This window comes from Colossoma macropomum, unplaced genomic scaffold (assembly GCF_904425465.1).
Source record: "Colossoma macropomum unplaced genomic scaffold, Colossoma_macropomum, whole genome shotgun sequence".
NCBI classification, from domain to species: Eukaryota; Metazoa; Chordata; class Actinopteri; order Characiformes; family Serrasalmidae; genus Colossoma; species Colossoma macropomum.
In genome coordinates this window covers 40093395-40117450 of record NW_023494784.1, presented here as the reverse complement: position 1 = coordinate 40117450, position 24056 = coordinate 40093395, and the positions used below count along the sequence as shown (strand labels likewise).

Genomic DNA, 24056 nt, shown 5'->3' with positions numbered 1-24056 from the left:
CTACAGCTGGACAACCAACGCTTTGAAGCAACAGCTGGTTCTGGTTCAGTGGTCATGGACCTCTGGGTTTCCCTTAATGGCCTCAAGTAAGGACTCTTTCCTCCTAAAGAGGGTCTTCCTCTTTATAAATCCTGTGAGGTTTCCTTTCCGATTGGATCTTCAGCAGGGTCAGGGGCTTTAAGCATATCCTTGATGTGAAACCTACTCGCTTTCCTCAACTCCACAGGTAGACTTCTCAAAAATCCATCCATAACCACATGCTTCACTATTCTCTCTTTAGTGAGCTGATTGTGTTGCAGCCGTCTCTTAGTAAGAAGCAGAGCCATTTGTTGTTTCAGTACCTGTCCTCTGTTGTAGCCCCAACTGTGATACCCTTCAGTAGCTGCTGGGGGCAAATAAGACAACACGAGTGAGGAATTCTTCCTTTAGTTTGTCATAATCCTCTGTGGTCTCAGGTGAGAGGGAGAAGTAGGTCAAAATGGGGTCTCCTTAGTAAATAAGGGGCAAGGTTTATCCCACAATTATCTCTCTGTGATGGCCACAAACATAAACAGGTATGCTTCCACATCGTCATCAGTAGTGAGCTCAGTCAGCAGCTTGCCGGCCAGCTACTAGATCCTCAGTGACAAGTTTGAGAGAATGAGTGAGTTCTTACTTCACAGCCTGTTGCTGCAGAATGTTTTGGGTATGACCTTAAAAAAATAAAAAAGAAAATCACTTTATCACTTATCACATAGGCTACATTTACACAGCAGGTAAAAGTGGCCCAAATCCGATCTTTTTCTTCATATGTGACACAGATGTGTCATTTGTGTGGCAGTGTGAACAGCAAAAAACGCATTGAATCTGACATTTTCAATTCCGATTTGAGACGCTTTCATATGTGGTTCTGAAATTCGATATGTGTCCGATCTGCGGCAATGCGCTGCTGAGGCTCATAAACATTTAGGCCGATGTTTTGGTACCAAAAAATTAAAAGAGTTGTATCACAACCGCTCTGTGTTTGAAGAGGTTTCGAACGAAAGGCCGAATGCAGCTGGAGGAGACCAAGGCTGCAGCGTCAGAGAACAGTTTAAAGAATCCAAGAACGAGAAACAAAGAAGTGGCCGTGGCTGAATAACGCGCCCTTTTTACGGTGAACTCAAACACATCCTGGGTGATGAGCCCAGCTGTCAGTCCTTGGAACTTCATAATCGCTTTTGTGATGCTGGCGAAGATGAAACCGAAAGCTTCAGGAGTGACAGGCGTTCGCTGGCCGTCATGATTGAACACGCCACGTGGAGCGTTGTTCTTTTGCGCATTCGGGTCAGTTTAGGAGCATAATCTGTTCAGACTGATGTCGCATACAGATCACATTTAAAAGACAATGTGAACAGCCAAACAAAAAATCGGATTTGGTGAGAAATTCAGATTTGGGACACTTTTACATGCTGTGTAAACGTAGCCTTAGAGAGCTTCTCAAAAAAGGGAGGAGTGAGAGAGAAAAAAAGTTACTTTTTATTCCTGCATTTTCCACCAGTGTGAGAGGCTCGACCACAGCACAACACTCCACTCCAGAGGGAAAAGTACAAAAAAACAAAAGTTTTTATTCACAAGCAGGACGATGCAAACCATTAAGTCGAGGATGCAGAAGGGGGAAAGAAAGGTGGCTGAGACAGGCTCTTGAGTGGCAGTATGCTTGGTTCTGAGCTCAAGGTAAGTCTGCATTAATTGTGTCAAAATATATAAATGTTAAAGAATAAAAAACGTAAGCAAGTATGTGACCTCAAAGATGCTTTCAGTCAATTATCAAGAAATATGTGCTTTCCAAGATATACTGTTATAAGCACCCCACCCTGTCCCCTCCCCCTCCACTATCTTCATGGAGTTGAAAGTGAAAGAGAAATGAGCGTATGTATATATGGACAGGAATAGCTGCAGACACAGAGCAGTAGACAGAGGAGGAGAAAGAGACACAGACCTCAGCATAACTTCTTATAAAGGTAAAAAAAGCTGCTGTGGGAGATCTTAAGATTAAAGAGTTCAGATGTACTATAACGGCACATGTGCTGTGTTAGCCATGGCTAAACCTGACACACTTCCAAACCTCATTGTGTGTAATTTTGCATTTATTATCTATTTTCTATTTTTTTGTCTTGTTATTCTTTGCAGTCATTCATTCAACAAAAATCAAGAAATGCAAATGTTCACTGTATGATGTTTGATGGCTTGCTTGCACGTCAGAAACTAATACATCCTTTACAAACCTGCCATTTTCCCGCAAATTCAGGTGAACAACTTCTGTTTATTTGCTAAGGTAACACATTGGAAAAACATAAAATAAAAAAAAATATATAAAATGTGACATAGTTTTTGTAAATATCAGATAATGCTCTGTTTTTAACCAGTTTTTAACCAATTTTAAAAGACTTTGGTTATTATAGATCTGGGTTACCTGTAGTAAAAGCTGGGGTAAACTGGTGGTGTGGTGTGTTATTAGGGGCAGTCTAATACTCAGAATCCACATAACAGGCAGAGGTAAGAACACATGCAGGCAATATCAAAGGCAGATCCACATAAACAAACCAGGAGACAAAGCAAGGGCCAAAACACAGGAACAAAACAAATGAAATCAGGTTTAGAACTCAGGTTAACAACACAGAGACTTTGCAAACTCTAAACCAAACAAAGGGGTTTAAATCAGGAAAATAATGAGGCCAGGATGACTTGCAGGTGTGCAAGTGGGTGGAGCCAGGGAGAATGCAAGTACAGTGTCCCCAGACAGGGTGACTACATGACATATAACATACGTAACACATTATAATACCTGGCATAAGCTTGTATAATGTTTCCGAAGTAGTTACAGGGAGATTCACTTGAAAGAGGCCCCGAATATTCTGTTGTAGCTTCTGTTAGGATGAAGCAATCTGAAGCAAAAAATACTCTACGTACCTTGACGTGTGTGTAATCGCATTAATACATGCTATAATACATGCAACATTACAATAATGTTGTAATGCACTGAAAGACTTTATAGACCTTTTATGCCAGACTGTTACAGGGTTTAAGTGAAGTGAGGTTATCACATTTAACATGTCTATCACATCTTACTGGTAATACAGGTCATTGTTTATGGTGTGAATTGGTGTGGTTGACTGTTGTTATCACCTGGATAAAAGTAGCTCTCTGTGCTACCAATTTAGTTAACAGCTACAGTCTAGCACCTGCAGCAAGCTAGCCTAGCATTACAGCTTCCAGTTAGTTAAAACTAAACAAAATCTATCACATTTACACCACAAGTAAAAACACATTTGAAGCAGCACCAGGTCCACCAACATATCAGCCCTTACCCTCCTCACTCCATATATGATTGCCTCCATTGTCTCTCACAGATGTTGGGGGGTTGAAGTGATTACCTTGTCACTGTATGTTACAGTGCATTACAACATTGATGCTTACAGTGAGATCTTACACTGCATCCTGAAACCTGACATTGTTACATATTAAGTTATATAATCTTATTTTATAGTGTTATGCAACTATAAGTACTTACAAGCAACCATACAAGCTTATGCCTGCCATTATAAAGTATTATCTGTACCCTATAATGCCTTAGAAATGCCTTGTGCATAGAGGATTCATATGTACTGTTACCCACATTTATTTCATCTTTTAAATTTTGCACTAAATTTGAAGAAAGAGGAAGAGGATGTGCATTTTTTGCTTAAAATGAACACAGTTTGCTATTTGAAGAGGTGACCTGAATTCTGTACATGACAAATATAAGACCAAATGTAGCATAAAATCATCTGATCAGTGTAGTGCTGTGTCGACTGATTATGGAAGAGTGAAAGATGTCCATGCATCTCGACATAGTGAGAGAGATTTCTTTGTAGACAGCCTCAAAGCATTGTTTAAACTTAGATTTTAAGTAGTATATATTAAGTTTGGTATAAATCTGCATTAACTGTGTGAAAACAAACAAGAAATAAAGAATAAAAAAACATAAACAAGCATGATATGCTGCTGATCAGTGACCTCAAATATATCAATTTCCTAGAAATCGGCCATTTCGAAGATATACCGTTATAAGCACCCCATCCCCCACTCCACTCTTCTCATGCAGTCAAAAGTGAAAGTAAAAGGAGTCTTTATACATAGAGAGACAGGAAGAGCTGCAGATAGAGCAACTGACAGACAAAGAGACACAGACCTCAACATCACTTCTTATAAAGGTAAGTAAAGCTTCTGTAACCTGCTGTGAGATCTTAAGGTTAAAGAGTTCAAATATGAATGACTATAACTACACATGTACTGTATTAGTCATGGCTAAACCTGACATGCTTCCAAACCTCATGTTTCATGCATTTTTGTGTAATTCTGAAAGCATCATCCATTTTCTTTTTTTTCTAGTTATTCTTTGCAATCACTTATTCAACAAAAATGAGAAATGCAAACGTTCACTGTATGATGTTTGATAGCTTGCTTGCATGTGCAGCCAGAAAAGAAGTTAACATATTCTCTGCAGGGGACAAATAAATATGGCATTGTCTGCAAATTTTAGTGCACAATTTCTATTTATTTGCTGAGGTTAACATATATGAAAAAAAAAAAAACATAATTAATTATAGGTTACATTCATCAAGTAAACAGTAACTAAGCATTTAAAAGAAGAGACTGGGATATGTTGTACTAAGAAAATCTCTCATTTTACAAGGGGCGCCCAAACATTTGCACACAGCCATAAATTCTGCTTGAAGCTCCGCCTACAGCATTTCGACAGGGTTATGATCTGGACTTCGACTTGAACATTCTATAATCCTTCATTATAATCCATTCTTTCATGGATTTGTTTTTGGTGTTGGTGTTATGGTTTTATGCCGAGTTATTGTTCAGTTATCTTGACAAATGGTCAAATGGATTCTGTCAAAACAATATAGAATTCATGGTTGCCATGGCAAGTTCATGGCAAGCTGGTAGAAACACAGTCTTAAAGTATAATGCTGCCACCACCATACTTTACTTTTGGTATTTTTTTTTTCTTTTTTTCTTTGGTCAATGTTTTTGGTTCACCTAACATTGCGGGTTTGTTTTTTGGTTTGCATCTAATAATGTCTGTCACTGTGGCCAGCTTTGTTCTTAAAGATAAAAATGAACATGGCAAAAATGTTGGGACAAAACCTTGTTTCTCCATTTTTGTCGTATATACAACCCCCTTCCCAAAAATGCAATGATATGCAAATAATGTCAACCATATTTTAAAGGAAAATACTACAAAGACAATATATCAAATATTGAAAATGAGAAATGTCTTGAAAATTATAAGTCTTTTTGAATTTGATGCCCACAATAAATTCCAAAAAAGTTAGGACTGGGGCATAATTACCCCTGTGTTTCATCACCTCTTCTGAAGAGACCAACTGCTATAGTTTTGAAAGTGAAATGTTTTCCCATTCTTGTTTGATACAGGATTTCAGCTGCTCAACAGTTCGGGGGCTCATTTGTCATATTTTTCATTTAATAATGCACTAAATGTTATCAGTGGTGACAGGTCTGGACTGCAGGCAGGCCAGTTTAGCACCCACACTCTTTTAATATGGAGCAATGCTGCTAAAATACATGCAGAATGTGGTTTGACGTTGTCTTGCTGAAATAAACAAGGCTTTCCCTGAAAAAGATGTTATCTGTATGGCAGCATATGTTGCCAAAACATATGCTGTATATATCGTTCAGCATTTATGGTGCCTTCACAGATATGCACATCACACATGACATGTGCACTAATGCACCCTCATACCATCATGAATAATGGCTTTTGAACTGTGATTTTGAACACAGGACACTTTTCCACTTCCCCTCAGTCCATTTTAAATGTCGTCAAGCCCAGAGAAGGTGGCAGCATTTCTGGAACCTGTTTATATATGTTTTTTTTCTTTGAATCTTTGAATCTGAGTTTTAGAGAGTTTTAGCTTGCATTAGTTGATGCAGCGCCAAACTCTTTTCACAGAGAGAGGTTTTTCAGAATTTTTTTTTTTTTGCTATTTTATGTTGAGAAATGTTATTCTTGAATTGTTGCACTATTTGCTTGTGCAGTCTTTCATGGAGTGGTGAACCCTCATGTATACTTCTGAAAGACTCAGCCTCTTTGGGATGCTTTTTAAATACCCAGTCATGTTATTGACCTGTTGCCAATTAACCACCAGGTGTTTTTTTAGCATTACACAACTTCACCAGCCTTTTGTTGCCCCCGTCCCAACTTTTTTTGAACATGTTGTTGGCAACAAATTCAAAATGGGCAAATTTTTTTCAAAAAACAATAAAATTTATAATGGTCAACCTGACACAAAAACAAACGAAAAATAAAAACATAAACAAATATCATCAATTTTGTCTTCCAGAGATTCAAACATGGGATCATCTCAAACAAAACCTGGTGAGTTTAAATGATCAAATAAAAATGTTAATAAGGCTATGCAACACTTACCTAGACATTTTATGACAAATGACATAAGCCTATATAGACATTTATAAAGGCTTTTTTCACCAGTTGGCATTTATTATAACACTTGCTGGGGTAAAATTACAACAATATGGGCAAAAATGCAATGCAATGTTTTTGAGAACCGATACTTGCCTTAGCTCAAAAGTTTATTTAGGTTTAAGGCTAAGTGTCTCTAACTATCTGCAAGGTGGGTTAGGTGTGTAAGTTAGGTGTGTCTAATAGAGTGGACAGTAAGTGAACTCAGTATTTAAAAACTCTAGCAGCACTGCTGTGCCTGACCCACTCGAAACCACCCAAATAATACCTGTCCCTGACCATTGAATAGGGTGAAAGTAATTGTAGTACAACAAAGTGCAGCTATATGGTAAGAGGAGTTGATAAACTGGACAAAGAATGTAGATATAAGGAGTTGTACTTCATCAAATGGCTGGCAGTGTGTGTGTGTGTGTGTGTGTGTGTGTGTGTGTGTGTGTGCGTGTGTGTGTGTGTGTGTGTGCGTGTGTGTGTATGTGTGTGTTTGAGTGTGATAATATATTTATTATACATACATATAATAATATATAATAAAACATATAATATTACTCCAAATGCATGTTCAGATACTTTGATTATAAACGTCTGTATATAAACATTCATTGTTGGCTGCGTTGGGTCTTTTTCTAATCATCTTCCCTTCTGTTTTCAACAGAATTTGTCTCTGTTTTGGCTGATCAACAAGTGAAACATGGACATAATGTTACTCTTAAATGTGAGGCAAACACAGAAGACGTAACAGCAGAGTGGGAGAAGAGTGGATGTCGTTTACAATGTGTGTATGGCAAGCACACAGTGGATAAGCGTTTTACCACGTTTACCTTGAATATCAATAATGTTCAAAAGGAAGATGAAGGGAAATACACATTAAAGCTGACGAATAAGGCTGGTACTGCCTCATGCTCTGCCATGGTCATTGTTGGTATGTATGTTGGTTTGCACTTGAATGACTAAGGGTTTTATTCACTCCCCAACAGACTGCTCAAAGTAAAAGACTGCTCAAATCTCAGATTTACACAAAAAAGTCATGAGGAAAAGAAAAAAAAAAAAAAGCTCAAATTTGACCATGAGTTTTTTTCAGAGCAGAGCGACATGGGTGTCATGGGTGTCATCAGTTGGTAGTGTTCCTTTTAAAATGTGTTGAGCATCAGTTTTAAAAAGATGTGGTGGTGCTTCACATGTCTCTTAAAGAAGGCACATGCTAACTTTTATCCTCTCAGTTTGACTTGAAAAGTGTCACGGGGAGACTTAGCTAGTGGGTGGATTTAGCAACTAGTTAGTTGTGGGAAAAAATGGGCATAAAAACTAAAAAAATGACAATAAAAATAACTATTGCTCTTTAAATATCTAAATATTACCTTTTTTTTCTCAGTCATCCTGCATCCCTGAGAACACATTCACAAATACTACCATGACTAACCATCTGTCAAAACTGAAACCCTCTGGAAAAGATGTGTAAAGGAAGTAGCAGGAAAATGAGAGTGCAAAGAGAGGAAAAATAACCAATGACCTAATTGAATAAATGTCATTTTGCCCAGGAACAAACATATGAGCAAGTGGGATAACTTGTGTTCGTGAAGTCCACAAAGAATGCTTGGTTCTTTGTTTCGAGAGCTTTGCCTGCAGTATTCACATGCATGGCCGTGTTCTTTTTCTCAGAAACCTTCTCACCTTTCTTGTACTCTGGTGGTCATCTTGGTGCCTGAAGTTTTATTAATTCCAATGGCACACCTGAAATTACAAAAAAGAAAATGAATTGCTTTATATCCAAGTATTCTTATTATGACATGCAGCATATTTCATTTAAAATCAATCATATAAAATGCAATTCTTAAGTCATGCTTTATACCTCCTCTCATTTTAAAACTTCTCTCCTCCAAAATTGAGTTTTTCAAAATTCAATTTTAGCGACTATAATTTCTTTCTTGATTTTTAAAAATTTGGACACCAGACATGTCTTGGCTGGAGTAAGTGGAATATTGTATAAATTTAATTTTCCATTGAACTGTATATCTGCTGCCATGGCCAATCTCTAAAAAAATAAAATGGACGGGGTTTTTTTTTGTCACACTAGTTAAATACCACAATAACAATGTTATAAAAACAAAAAATGGATTTCAAATGTACATCTAACAGCACTTCACACAGGACAGGCTACCAAGAGGTGATGCTGCAGGATGTGGAAATCCCCAACAAGGCTAGTTAGCCTCATAAATGTAGCTAGCAGGTAGAAATAACATTAACTAGCTACATTATAAGGCTAGATTAACACAAGCTGCTTCCCAAATAAGTGAAAGTCTAGGTTGTAAATCTTCTTTCTTTTAAATCGAAGAATCGTCCTGAATCCCACAGCAACTGGTGAAACACATCCCTTTGAAATACAAAATGGGTGGAGTACGTTAATCTCAGGTTATTATATTTAACAAGCTAGATGTGACTTTCAAGGAATATAAACTTGCACTTACCAACTTTGCCATCTGTCTTAAAGGCATTTCAAAGCTCAGTCATCTCCCGTCTTCTCACACAAGAGTTTCACAGTATATTACTGCAAAACTGCACTTATCACTCTGAGCATACTCCTGCCTGTAATTGTGCTCGTCCATCGTTGTGAAAAATGCTGTTAATTACTGTAGTTCTTCTGTGCACCCATAATGCACTGCAAAATACAATTACAGATTTAAAAATTAAAAACAGTACATTATTGTAAAAAAAAATACTGTAAAAACTACAGCAATAGTATTGTATTTGTGGATGAAGCGACTAACTGTGTTGTTTGACAGTTTGTCAACATATGTAAATGGTGAAATACCTGAAATCCTTGCAATCATTGTTTGAAATAAGTTCATTTTATTGTTGGATATTTGCTGATGCATTTTTGGCAAAGTGACAACCATCCTAGCCTTGTCCTGGATGCTCTGTTTTCAATTAAGCATGATTGAGTCACCTTAATAATATGCTTTCTGAAAATCTTCTTCACAATCTTCCTAGTCTTAATTTGCCCCCATCCCAACTTTTTATGGTCATCAATTTTACAGCCATCAATTTTAGAACGAGCATATTTTTACACTAAAAACAATGAAGCGGATATGTGTTCCATATCTTGTCTTTGATTTTTTTTTTTTTTTGTTCGAATACAGGTCAAATTAGACTTAGACGTCACATTTATTTGTTATTATGTTATTTGTTAATAACTGTTTATATTTCATTGGCAATTCATGGAGGTCAATTCCAATGAACCATAAAACGAATTCAACAACAGCTGCTAATTATTGGTTGTAACATCAAAGGTTCATCAAGAAGGTTTTTAGAGAAAATATTACTGAACTTTTGGCTTGAGTACAGAAGCTACTTGCCTAAACCTAAGGCTAAATTCAAGATGTTTCTAAATTGATTTAGAAATATTGCTATATGTAGCCACAGAAACAAATCCCATATGATTCACTGTTTACATTTAACTCTGCAAATGTGTTTATTCAGTTGTAGTTCTTCTTAGGTACACAGTGTTTTATTTGCTCCTGCAATAATTCATGCATTTTTTTCAGAAATCAAGGAATGGAGGACTATCGAGTGGAAGTAAGTCCACACAGTTGTTCTTTAACATCATATCATGTGATCAAAGATAAGCAATAGCAACATGTTCGGCAGGCCAGTACAGGCAATATGAGTGGGCACAGTGCTAATTCCCACAGACTGCAGTTCGCATTCACTTCACTTAAAAAAACAGAAACCAAAAAACAAGATATTATAATAATAATAATCTTATTATTGTTGACACATACAGAAGCCCTAAAAGGCAATGGGTTCACAGATTTTATATACTTGTTGTCAGTTTAACCAGGACGCAGTGGGTTTCTATGAACATGAAATGTTGTAACTCTGTGTTGAGCTGCTAGTAAGCAGTGAGAAAAACAATACACAAATGATACAAGTGACTCATAAAAGCTGTGAAGACATCAGTTGTGAACTCAAACAAGCTTCAGTCTAGCAAGTAACATTCTGTTATTATACACCTGCTGTGCATTATACACCTCAAATATATGAACTTCTATGTCATTCATCTTTCACCTTTAATTTATCAAGCTTAAGTGAGACTATAGTCAGTGGATTGCCCAAAACACAATAGTCAATATCTGGTCAATTTGCATGTCAGTGAAACTGCGCTTTTTGCCAAAGTAGGTGGTTCTTGGTTATGTTGAAAAATAAAGCCTACCTCTCTGATGATAGCTAGAAAGATTAGGCTTAAGTGAAGTCTCTCTACAATGTAATGCTTGCAAGCTCAGTCATACTGCAAGTCAGCAATAGTATATCACCAAAAAAATCAATGAAAATCATATCCAGTTACAGGCCTACTATGTATGCAAGTGCACCCCAATGCATACCTAAATACTACACCACTGGGACAGTGTACTCTGTTTTTACCCATCATTTCCAAAGTATTCTGCCCAGCTATGGTGAATAAATCTGACTTGATTAATACTTAAAGTTTTGGATTTGAGAGATTTCGGACTTGTCTGTGTTGACTTAGGGCTTGAATGTCAAGACTGGAAACTCACTTTTTAGTTGCAATGACTTTTTCCCATCTCTGGTACTGTAAAGTGATTGTTTTACTTTTTTCCTTCCAGACAAGATCCAATGATCAGAAAAATAAGGGACTTTAAAATTAAGAATGAGGAAGTCAGAGAGCTTCGTTTCCTTCTGCATGGACCAATTGGAGCAGGAAAATCCAGCATCATCAACACCATCAAAAGCATTTTTGAAGAACATCAATTCATCAACTGTCTGGCTGCTTCAGATTCAGATGCAACTGGAACAAGTTTTACTACAAAGGTGAGTACCCTCATGAGAAACGTGCAATTTGGTCAAAAATATGTATTCCAAATTTCATTCATTTCATTTATCTTAAATCGCTTGATCCAGCTAGGGTCATGGTAGCCATAGGGAAAGCAGAGAATCCCAGAAGACTCTGTTCCCCCACAACTTCCTCCAGCTCATTCTGGGGAATCTCAAGCTGCACACAGGCCAAATTGGAGATATAATCTCTCCTTGGGGTCTCATCCCAGTTAGCCATGCCCGGTAAACCTCCAACAGGAGGTGCCCAGTGGGCATCCTAGTCGGATGCTTGAACCACCTCAACTAGCTCCTTTCAATGTGGAGGAGTAATGGATCAGGTAGAGTGTGGCTCATTTCCAACACTTGTATTCATGATCTCATTCTTTCAGCCATTACCCAGCTTTGCCTTCTGGCTCAGCTCCCTTTTCACCACTACAGTCCAGTACAGTGACTGCATTACTGCTGCCGCTTGTCCTTGTCTGTGGCTGATCTCACTATTCCTTTTCCCATCACTCAGAAACAAGTCAGAATCAAACAGTCAGAACCAGAAAAATCACAGTAGACAGATGAACAACGCTCAGTAGCTCTTGGAACAAGTAGCAATACCTCGCAATGAACTAGTCTAAAAGCCTGGGCTTTATACTAAGCTAATCATACAAGAACAGGTGTAACAAGTTAGTACTCAGGAGACAAAGAGCAGTGATTGGAGCGAGATGGAGGGCTGAGAATCATGTGATCCCCCAGGGGATTCTGGGAAGTGGGGTCCCTAGAGGCCTCTGAGCCCTAGGGATGCGTGACACATTTGACACTCAGCCTCATTGAATTTCATTAATTTGATTTAAGAATATGGTGGTGTCACTTATATGGAAAACCATTCCCTTATTTAAATTTAGTTTCTGTAGCCTACACTGTATAATGTAGAAATAATGGTTCTGTGCAGGTACATGTCATCATCAATGTACAAACAATGTAAAGTGCCTTCAAAGGTAAAACAGTGGTTTTAAGGTCCACTTGTGAACCTTAATTTTTTTTTCCCCCAAAAGTATTTGAAAAGTGAAAAGTACATATTTCTTTCATAACCTAATGTTTCAAAACAGAACAATATAATAAAAAGCCTGGAGAGGAGACAGGGTGTGTGGAGTCAGTACAACATAGAAAATATAACTTCAATAGATTATGGTAAAGTTATGTTCCCTGACTAAAGGTAACTGAGATGTACCCCTGAGGGTACCTTTTTTTTCTGAGAAGGTACAGTCAACTCATATCATTGCGCTACTCCAGCACTTGTACATGCATCTGGACCACAGTATCTTGCTCTGATAAATTAATGTTGTACATTGTTACAAGTTAAAAGGTTTACACTGTTAGGGCTGGATAACAGTAACTTACTAAAATTTACTGGAATTCAGTGTGAAACAGAAAAAGGTACCTAAATGTAAAACACTTTTTTAACTGGTAAAGTTGGTTTCATTTTCACAAACACTGATAATAAAATAAATACAATAAATGGAAAAAAAATACTAGAAGTTAATGTAAAAAATGTTATACATGTATATGCTGTCACACTCTCTGACACTAAGTTTGTTTTAAAATACATTACAAGTAAACTGTAAGTAAACTGTTCATTAAAAATCATTGCTTTTTTCATTTTCTATCAGATAGAATCTTTTAATTCCATGCAGAAAGTGTGTTCTTAGGATAAGAAGGTTCTATTTACATTTGACGGTTCCAAAAAACTCTTTTATGTTGTATTTAGGGTCTGTGATTTTCATTTATGAGAGAGGCATGTTCCACATGTTAGTTGTGCGATTTGAAATGGAATGCAAATGGAATCTTCCTTTTCAATATTTAAGCATAATATGGTTATACATGATTTGTATAAGTATAATAAACGAATTGGGCTAATTTTGAAGGAATATGTTTTATTAATTCATGAAAATCCAACAGGCTAGCAATCAGACAGTCAGCAAATCTGTGTGGTTATTATTATTATTATTATCTGTTGGAATTGAGCTCATTATGGGCAGTTATGTTTAAAATTAATTATAACAATAATAATAATAATAATAATAATAATAATAATACCTTAAAAATTAATTCTTTTCTACAGCAATCTCTATTATTATTTATTATTTATTATTATTATTATTATTATTATTATTATTATTATTATTATTATTGATATTATTATTATTAGGCATTTCCAGTACCAGAAGTTCTCTATTGGAACCTTACCTTTCGCCTTCTATGATGTGATGGGCCTGGAAAAAGACAATAAAGATGGACGATCAAAAGGAGCGCGCTCTGATGACATCATCAATGCATTAAAGGGTCACATACCAGATGACTATGAAGTGAGAACAAAACACACACACACACACACACACACACACACACACACGCACACACCCACACACACCAACACACAAAAACATACATACAAACACTTTCTCTCTCCTACACACACAAATGAAAAACAACAATAACAACAACAACAACAACAACAACAAAAACAACTACTCCTGTACTGGTCATGTTGTTTCTGAAAAACTTATGTTGTTTTGTTTTCTCTCATGTTTAGTTCAAGGACAACTACCCAATGTCTAAAGAAAATGTTAATTACATCAGTGATCCCACTCTGAATAATAAGATTCACTGCCTAGTGAGTGTTATTGCAGCAGACAAAGTTAGCATAATGGACAATGAAGTCATCCAGAAAATGAAGGACATCAGAGCAGAAGCCAGTAAATTAGGTGAGTTCACTCTTATCTGTCACTTGTTTCAAGAAGTAGAACAATTGAAGAAAGTGTGAAGTATATAAGAAATAAATGTACACCAAAATTGCAAAAAGGTAAACGGGATATGAGTGTTGATACACGGGGTATAGTGTTGAACACCACTGAAAAAAATCCTAATATCTGAACTTTTCTAAAATATAGTTCACTGCCTTTTTAGTTTTAAAAGGACACTGTATTTTGAAACTTACAAATAATGTACTGATGTTGTTATTTTTCTATGTTTTAAATTATGACACATGAAGCTGTCAGTGTTTCAGACAAATTTATCAGAAATATAAAAAGCAAAGCTTTTTACAGTAACTCTTAACTTGAATTCTGCATAACACTGACATGTACAGAAGAATGTTATATGCTTTCATAAATTGTTATGACTGATGTCACAATGATGTCATGACAGTGTATGTTATTTTATTTTTGTATAATCTCCTCTAGTTTGCTTTCATGTCATGGCAAACATGATCACATCTGTCTTTACAATTATCAATAATGGGAACATGATACTGTTACACTGTTATATCACTGAAGAGAACTTGTCATGACAACTTATAACGGCATATAAAATCTGTCATGATGTTCTGTATGTCAATGTTGTGTAACAGGGTTTATGTGAAGTGTTACCAAAGTAAACACATGATAAAACAGGCTGTGGTAACACATTTGACACAAATAACATTCTATATAATGACAATTAGCAAGTCTTCACTGACCCATGGGATCACTCTTAGGGCTTCAGTAGTAGCTCACAACAGATTCCCTGGACAGGGCCCATGAGATTTTGCTAGTCATTGGCCAGTGATTGGCCCCTCAGGCAGCCCTAAGTAAGTGTGGGTTTTATGTGGATTTGCCTAAGCCCACAGCCCAGTGGGCCACATTGTGGAATGGTGGTTCAGGTCAGAGGCAGGAGCTCAGGCCCACACTGACAACATTCAGCCTGTAGTCAGCCCACATTGGGGCATGTTTGCTGGGTGGTCTTCCACTGAAGGGTTTCTTCTTGGAACTCATAAAAATGATATGAAAGTCCTTTTTCACAGTATCTGTTGAATCTCTATGTATCACTGCTGTCTGTCCTGCAGGAATCCCTCAGCTGGTTTTCGTGACAAAAATGGACAAGGTTTGCGTGCTGGCACGGGAGGATTTGACCAAGACCTTCCAAAGCAAGAAGATCAAGGAGAAAGTGAGTTACTTTGCTAGTTTGTACTGATATGTCTTTTAACTTCTCCTAGAAAAAACGCAGACTTCCATGGAATGTTTTAGCTGATAAAGTAATACCACTGTGTGTTTCCAGATGGAAGAGTGCAGCACTAAACTGGGAGTCCCTATGAACTGCACCTTCCCTATGAAGAACTATCATGAGGAGACCAAGATGAATGAGAAGCTAAACTGCCTGGTGCTGGAGGCCTTCACACAGGCTGTGGAATCAGCTAATGACTATGTTAAAAAGTTTTCACACAAGGAGTGACATGCAGAATGATTCATCTTCATAGAAAACTTGTAACTCATAACACGTTGAGTCAAGAACCACCCAAATATCTGTATCTTGTTATAATGCTTATGTATCAGATCAGTTGGTCCACCAAATATGTATGTTGCCTCACCTTTCTCGACTGTAGCATTTGTTGTCATTAACAATTTATCAGCCATTCTCTATGCCATTCATTATTGGGCAGTTTCTGAATGGTCAATGTTGACCAGATATTATTTGGGTGTGGACCACTCTCAGCAGTGGCGTGGTATTGTGTGCAGCACTGATATGAGTGTGAGGTTGATAAGTCAGCGAAGAGCAGCTCTGAGGTCATAAACTGACCATTCATGAAGGTCTAGAGGATGGCTAAGCCACATTGTGGGCTTCAGCTACACTGTCTGCCTGTACACCAGTAGGATGGAGCTACAAGAGAGGGGTTTCTGATAAAGTGTCCAGCTTATATTTTGTTTCTAAATGCCCATTATTAAAAGCTTTTGATCAAAGGTAGGCATTATGTAAACTAAAGCATGAAATTTCACTCCACTACTTTTCTGTTTGTAAATGGATCAGTGACAAATCTAGACATGATGTGCATTTTGTATTCTGTTTATTGATATGTTTCATAGCTTTTGAAACAGTATTAATACATTTTTTCCTCAACTTTGCCACCCTGAAATGATCTGGACTACTGAAAACGTGTATAAACTAATTAAGCATTTCTGTCAATATACATATTGTTGCTGTCCAATGAAAACAAGTATCTCCAAAATAGTAATTTTACAAGAGAGGGCAAAAGCCTTCTTTACTTTCAATGTAAGTTAATAGAAAAGTTTTTATTCTGAGCAATTTTGGAGCATTTCTTTTGGTCCAATCATCATGAAATTTTCACACAATACAAATGACAGCTGCTGAGCTCAAATGATTCAGAAAAGTACAAAAAAACGCAAAAAATGGAGATACACTGGACATTGGACAGCGATGATATATTTGTACAAAATCATGTACTTCATTAAAATGTGAAGTACCCTTGATGAAATATTACTTTAACTCATGTATAAATGTACAGAACTGTTAAGTGCTTAACTAGGCCTTTGATGCTTTATAATAGTGTTATACATTTAAGATATGTCCCATTATTTTTTGTTTACCTCCCTTGATGTTGATGCAGTTCATTTTCTTCATAGAGTGATTACTGGCAGAATTTCACTTTGAGTTACAGTATAAAGGTAAAATTTAATCTCCAATCTCTGCCACACTGGTCTCTTAAATAGAAATTATTCATAAAAGTAGTATAACATAACTGTAAACTCACAGTGTATTTACTTTTGATGCTTACATACATTTAAAAGGAAGTGTTTTATAGAGTATATATAGAGACAGAGGAATTCCACTTTTACTAATTTTTACTAGTCATTTTTTCCCATGGCCATTTCAACTTTTACTCAAAATGATTGAACATGATTTTTGCACAGGAATATATTGATATTTGAGAAAATATGTATGGATATTGTCATAAAAGTATGATGGCATCAAAATCTTTCATAGAACTGATATATAGAACCCTAAACTTGGCCATTGCCTTATGAGTTCCTTTACTCAATACTTTATTACAATGTTATAAATGGAACAAATACACATTACTTAGAACTTAGTTCAAGGCCTTTACTTTCAATGCAAAGTCAATTACTTCATATTTGATCTAATGTCATCTTGTGATTACTAGAAGCTGTTCAATATGAAAATGATAGCATTAAGCATATTATTCAAGCACTGCCTTATAAATACATTATTAAATGCATATACATACATACATACATACATACATACATATATATATATATATATATATATATATATATATATACATATTGAAAGTACAGGCCTTGAACTAAGTTAATATGTATTTGTTCCATTTATAACACTGTAATAAAGTATTACGTAAAGGACCTCATAAGGCAATGGCCAAGTTTAGGGTTCTATATATAACGCTGTAATTATATTATGTCCATTTTACCATCTTGGCTGTAAATATGTCTTAGTATGTGCTAATGTGTACTATAATGTACAATATAAACAAAAACTAATGTGCAACATAAACGAAAACACAGACTTACTTTGCAAATGCAAATTACGTTGTAGAGTTTGTTCACTTCATTTATGCATGCTGTTCAATTGTTTAGCATGATTACACAATTAGCTTCATGCTAATTATGAAGTAATAACAAACTAACAAATACACATGCTAAAGTTCTTTGGAAACAGACAATGACTACAGTATCTTGCACTGAAATGAAAAAATCTTGACTGAAAAGAAGAAAAAGAAGAAAACAAGAACATAAATACATTCTAGAAAACAAGATATATTATATATTAGACTATTTTTAATATCACTCCACTGGCTGCATGTTTCCTTTAGAATTGTCTATAAGATTTTGTTGCTACTTTTTAATTCTACTAATGGGGTCGCACCTTCATTACTGCAAAGGATGATATTTTACTTCTACCTAAAAAGTCTAATTCAGCTGTAGAGCTGCAACAGGACAGCTCCAGAGCCACATGTTGCTGCTCTAGCACTTTTAGCCAACTAGCCCAGCATTAAAGTTTAGAGTTAGCTAAAAATAAGCAAACTCTTTTAAATTCACACTACACATAACAGGTTATGCTTTTCTTAGAAACAATTTGAAGCAGTGCCAGGTCCACCAATATGACCTCTCTTATTCTCTCATTCCATTCAGAATATTGTCCCATGTTGTGGAAGTGATCATATTCAAGAAATGTTTACCTGGATATGCGCCAGGGTTTGCTGTTATTTAGTAACTATACCACAAGCTTGTTATACTGTAGTATAGTGCATCACAACATTCATGTTTACAGTGTTTCTTGTGGACAGATGTTAAAATGCATTATGAAAACTGACATTAGGAATTTGTACAATTTTATTTTAGAAAGAGTGCATGTGACTATAAATACTTAAAAGCAATTATACAACCTTATGACCCTGGTTAGGCTTTAATTGACTCTTTAAATCTGGTTAGGCAGAATCATAATGAAACTGCACTGCACTGCTTTCAGGTACAAACCGATTAACAGGCTGGCTTGCATGCATCACACTACGTTTTTGAAGTGGCTGTGTTGTAGGGATGTGCTGTATGTTGGGAAGATCAGTTTCAGAACAGATTTCCAGATTCTCTCCTGAATATGTGCCTGTTTTGGAAAAAAAAAAACAAAAAAAAACAGCCAGGACCACATCTGTCCAGATGTATCTGCCTGTATCTTCCTGATTTTTAAAAGAACAGAAAGTTTTGTTAGATGTTGCATTGATCAATTCATTATATAATGTTTTGATAATGATGTGAAAACTGCCTGAATCACATCTTGTACATTTGTTTGTGAAAAATGAATGAGATTAGTTGTATTTAGTTAGTAACTGAGAGAACTGTCCTGTTCATTAAATGTGGTGATAAAAATAGTATTTGACCACAAAATTGTGCTACGATAAACTGGATGTCTTTATACACTTAAAGTCAGGAAAATACCGTTTTCTAGAGTAGGCCTGAGAAGGCGGAAGGGCAAGCGCATTTTAGGACCAAAATGGACTCTAAAACAGCATTTCATTGGTGGATTTGTAATGTTATACATGCTGTTGTGCCACTCTACTCTCGTCATCTCAGTTGAGATTTCTGGCCAGCAACATAGTATATGAACACATATGGACTATAGCTTTCACATAAATTAGTAGTATACCAGGATTACACCATCAGGATGCACTTGCTCTGGCCCTAGGTGTGTAAATTTGACGTGGATATAAGCACTGAAAGTGGATTAAATAACAAAAAAAAGTGTCCCAATAGTGTCTAAACTTTGTGCAGCTTAAGCAGTTGCTAAGGTGTTGCCAAACAATTACTATGGTATTAAAGGTGGTTGCAAAAGTGTTAATAAGTGGTTGCTATGGTATCCCAGGTAGTTGCTGGGTTGTTGCTAGGTGGTTGTTAGGGGTTCCCAATTGGTTGCTAGGGTGTTGCTAGGTGGTTGCTATGGCTCCCCACATGGTTAATTGAGTGTTGCTAATTGTCTTAACAATTGTCTTGACTTGTATTAACATAAGTGCACAAACCTTCCTATGGGAAAAAAAATAATTTAAGAACAATTGTCTGAAAATTTTACGTCTGATCAAAAAGCTGTATAGAAGCACCCCATTCCCAATCAGGCTGAACATTCTGGAGTTAGAACTTGAAAACTGCAGGATGTATAAGTGGACGAAAATCCAGCGGAAGAATAAGAATTGATTTGTAAATTAATTTGTAAACCTCAACTTACATCTGAACTCACGTACAGCTGGTAGAACTGCCAACTGAAGGGTGGCATTCCAAAGTCTGCGTGCCACAGCACTGAATGGTCTGCAGTAAACTTGCTAAACCTGCTCCATATCTGATACTGCAGCATGACATAAGTGGAAACTAGATAAAAGCCACAGAATGCAACAGACAATGATGCGAAGCATGCTAACACAGACGTTAGAGACACTTTCAGTTCCAGTCAATACCAAAGAAATTATTTCTTCACAAACACAGTAGGTTGTAACCACCCCTTCCTCCGCAACTACAAACACTTATTTGTACCCTGTAATATGTTGCAATTTGTCCTACCGACTGGAAATCAGAATATGATTGGTTGATTCCACTGTTACTCAGTAACTATTTTGGTGGCTTATCAGATACGTCAGCTCCTGATGTCCTAACCAGATAGTAGAGCTCACTTGGCTCAATTGGACAATCATTTGCTTAGCGTTACAATTTTTTTAACCCAAACAAAAATATTTGCAGAGTTTAAATACAACAAACATGAATTAACTTAAAATAAACTAAAACTGACAGATATGTATTTTTTCGTTTAACAGACATCATTAGGCCTTCTTTGAAGGCCTAGAAGTTCCTGTGGGTTCCTCACTGCCATGTTAGTAATATTATTTTTTCATCTGCAGCTTCATAGATTCAAACATCATCTCAAGCCACATCTAGTAAATTTGAATTACTCTACTTGCATGTTGCAAATATTTAGCTTCCAATTCACAGTACAATTTGACATACATTTGATAATATCACAACTGATGATAATGCCATAAACATGCCATGGCAGATGTCCTGATTTTGTGTTTTTTAAAAGTATTATAAAAGGCTCATATATTAAGTACTGATTTAGTGGTTCCCAATAACAGGTACTGGAACTCCATGCTCTGAACATGTTTGCATTTTCTGTAATCTAATATATGTAACTGATTATAAATTCTGTGTATAATAACGAAGGTCAGGGGACTGGGAGAGTCCTACAGAAGCTTGATTCAGTACTTATTAGATACATATTTAGAGGCTTTGGATCACTGATTTTGCTCTAAGATAACCCAGTCTGCCTGGATGACACAGACAGATTTTGACGTAGCATTTCTTGGACTCTGTGATACCCTAACAATACTTCCAGGGCCTTCAGAAGACAGAACAGCTCCTCAAAATTACTCAGTTCATTCTTCTGCATGACCTTGACTCCTTTTACACCAACCTCATCTCAAGTGTTTGTTGCTAAAATTATGCTATTTTTGTCTCATCTTCACAAAAGTTTCAGTGCTGGTTACTGAACTCCAGTCATTTGTATTTGCGTCTCAAATTTCTGCCAAGCCTTCTAAATAGTTTGCTGTCATGAAGGTACCATCTAATTGTTTTGTTGTGGACTTGGTGACCTGGGATGCAACCATCCATGATCCTTCAAAAAAAATTGCCTCCTGTCTGTACATGAGGACAAAATACATGTGCTCTTTGAGGCAGACTCTACCTGGCCCCAGTTGTCTGAAAGTGTGTAGTGATTTCATTCCCTTATGAATGTGTTTTTCTATTAAGTTTGTGTTTCAAGTAAGTCTGTTTTGGCTGATGAATTACCAAAAGAAAAACTCTGATAAACTGTTATTCTTCACTGTGAGGCAAATACAGAAGAATTCATTGCAACATAGGAGATACAACTTGGACTGTGTGCAGAACAAACATTAAATAAGACAAACTGGCACAAAGTGCATCTTGGAAATTGTAAATGTTAACAAAGGAGAAGAGGAGTTATGACAGCTTTTTAGTCCCGCTATTTAAAAAAGAAAAATAGTAGACTTTGAGAATAAAGTCATATTTTCAAGAATAAAATCATAATGTTTCAACAAATAAGTTCATTGCCATCCGTCCCATTCATGGAGGGTGTGTAGTTTCACAGGAGACAATGAGAATCATAAACAAAATGATTGATCCCGAAGGAGTGAACGAAACTCTGGTGCTCACAGCATCTCCGTCGTTGCCACCACAGGAACTGAGGTCCCAACACATCATGGCGACCCCCCTACAATTAACTTCCTTAATTCTCGAAAGTTTATTCTTGCAATTACACAACTTTATTATCGAAATATTACAACTTTATTCTCAAAATATTACGATTTGATTCTGAAAAATTTGATTTGATTCTCAAAGTCTATTATTTTTTTAACAGTGGCTCTAAAACGCTGCCATGAGGAATCTACACATTAAACCTGAGGAAGTACTCTGGTAGCTCATCATGCTTTGCCATTGTCTCTGTGAATATGTATGAATTCTGAGTGATTAGGGAATTCACAGGGGTGTTACTGGTGTTACTGTTTTTTGGCAACATAGAACACTTAGTAATACTTTACTTGAACCCTGCTACATAAATAATGGCAGTCTAATGAAGAGTAGAGTGAAGCCATGAACCTGCTCTGAGAACAGCCCTTTTGTTTGACTTCAGCTGGTAGAAACCAAACACTTTACACTACCGGTGACACACACAAACACCCACACCCTGACACAGAATAACACATATAACACACCACACACCTCAAACCTACAGAACAGCAGTACCTCTTTAACTGGGGCATGCGGCCACAATATTGACATAATTGTGCCATAAATATGTCAAGGCCGGTGTCATATGGCAGATTTTGTTTAGTAATATTACAGTGTCCTGTTACCATTACTGATTTTCTTTGTCATAAAAAATGCCATAATCTGTGATGTCATGAAAGTTTATGTCACATGCAAATTTCTTTTGCTAAATGTATTTTGGTTAACACGCTAAATTGTCCCTAGGTGAGAATCTGTGTGTGATTGTATATGTCTGTGTGTCTGCCCTGCACTGGACTTGCAACCTATCCAGGGTGTTTCTTGACTTACGGTCAATGACTGCTGGGATAGGCTCAAGCTCCCCCCACGCGACCCAGAGGGATTTTAAGGGGTAACCTACATGGATTTCATCGTTAGATGAGGTAAGATGATAATATAAGGCTTCCTTGTTTATCTGTTTCCAACAAAGTAGTTTAGAATTCATGAAAGGCTGAGCAGAGTTTGTTACTGTTTCAATTAAGTCTATTTTTTTTTTCTTTTGGCTTGGCTTGGCCTTAAAAACAGATTATTTGATTAAGAGTCAAAATAACAGGTAGATTACACAATACTAATGTAATTTTTAGTGACAGTGCTACTGCCCTTGGGTTAACCTCTACAGACAGTGAATATTACATTTACAGTCTTCAAACTATATAAATTTACTGAAACCTGTGCTCTACATTTCTACAATTAGCATCATTAACAGACACTTAACAAATCATTAACAGACACACTTACAAAAAATTACACAAGTGCAATGAATAGCTTTATTGAAAGTTCAATAAGTAGTCATTTTTAAATTAATTAGCATCGTCTTGCTGAAATAATCAAGGCCTTCCCTGATAAAGACGTTGTCTGGATGCCAGCATATGTTGCCAAATCATGTATATATCATTCAGCATTAACGGTGCCTTCACAGATGTGCACGTCACTCATGCCATGTGCTCTAATGCTCCCCTATACCATCATGAATACTGGCTTTTGAACTGTGCACTGATAACAAGCTGAGTGGTCTTTAGCCCAGAGGACACAGTGTCCATGATTTCAAATGTTGAACTGTCAGACCACAGGACACTTTTCCACTTTCCCTCAGTCCATTTTAAATGAGCTCAGGTCCAGAGAAGGTAGCAGCATTTCTGGATCCTGATTATATTTGGATTCTTATTTGTGTTTTAGAGTTTAAACTTGCATTTGTGGATGCAGTGATGAGCTGTTTTCACAGACAGCATTTTTCAGAAGTGTTTCTGTGCCCATGCAGTAATTTCCAATACAGAATCTGTTTTTAATGCAGTGCTGCCTGAGGGCCCAAAGATCATGGCAACCAATTACTGGTTTTTAGCCTTGTCCCTTACCTACAGAGATTTCTCCAGATTCTCTGAATCTTTTAATGATATTATGTATCATTGATGATGAAAAGCAAAAGTTCTTTACTATTTTATGTCGAGAAACGTTGTTCCTGAATTGCACTATTTGATCGTGCAGTGTTTCACAGAGTGGTGAACCCCTCCTCATCTTTACTTCTGAAAGCC

At 36.6% G+C, this 24056-nt stretch overlaps 1 protein-coding gene across 1 annotated transcript; it reads left to right on the top strand.

Moving 5' to 3' along the window:
* Positions 1-4164: 4164 nt before the first annotated feature.
* LOC118810513 (interferon-induced protein 44-like) lies at positions 4165-16292 on the top strand. Its single transcript, XM_036574333.1, has 9 exons — positions 4165-4214; positions 6378-6412; positions 7170-7436; positions 10057-10087; positions 11137-11341; positions 13552-13698; positions 13926-14097; positions 15216-15316; positions 15428-16292. Exons 2-9 carry the CDS (start codon positions 6388-6390, stop codon positions 15599-15601), a joined length of 1122 nt encoding a protein of 373 aa, XP_036430226.1. The 5' UTR covers positions 4165-4214; positions 6378-6387; the 3' UTR covers positions 15602-16292.
* Positions 16293-24056: the final 7764 nt, after the last annotated feature.

Coding starts and splice junctions, on each gene's coding strand:
- LOC118810513 (XM_036574333.1), top strand. CDS start 6,388: ATGGGATCATCTCAAACAAAACCTG. Junction 10,088..11,136: donor TGGAGGACTATCGAGTGGAA/GTAAGTCCACAC, acceptor TTTTCCTTCCAG/ACAAGATCCAATGATCAGAA. Junction 15,317..15,427: donor GCAAGAAGATCAAGGAGAAA/GTGAGTTACTTT, acceptor GTGTGTTTCCAG/ATGGAAGAGTGCAGCACTAA.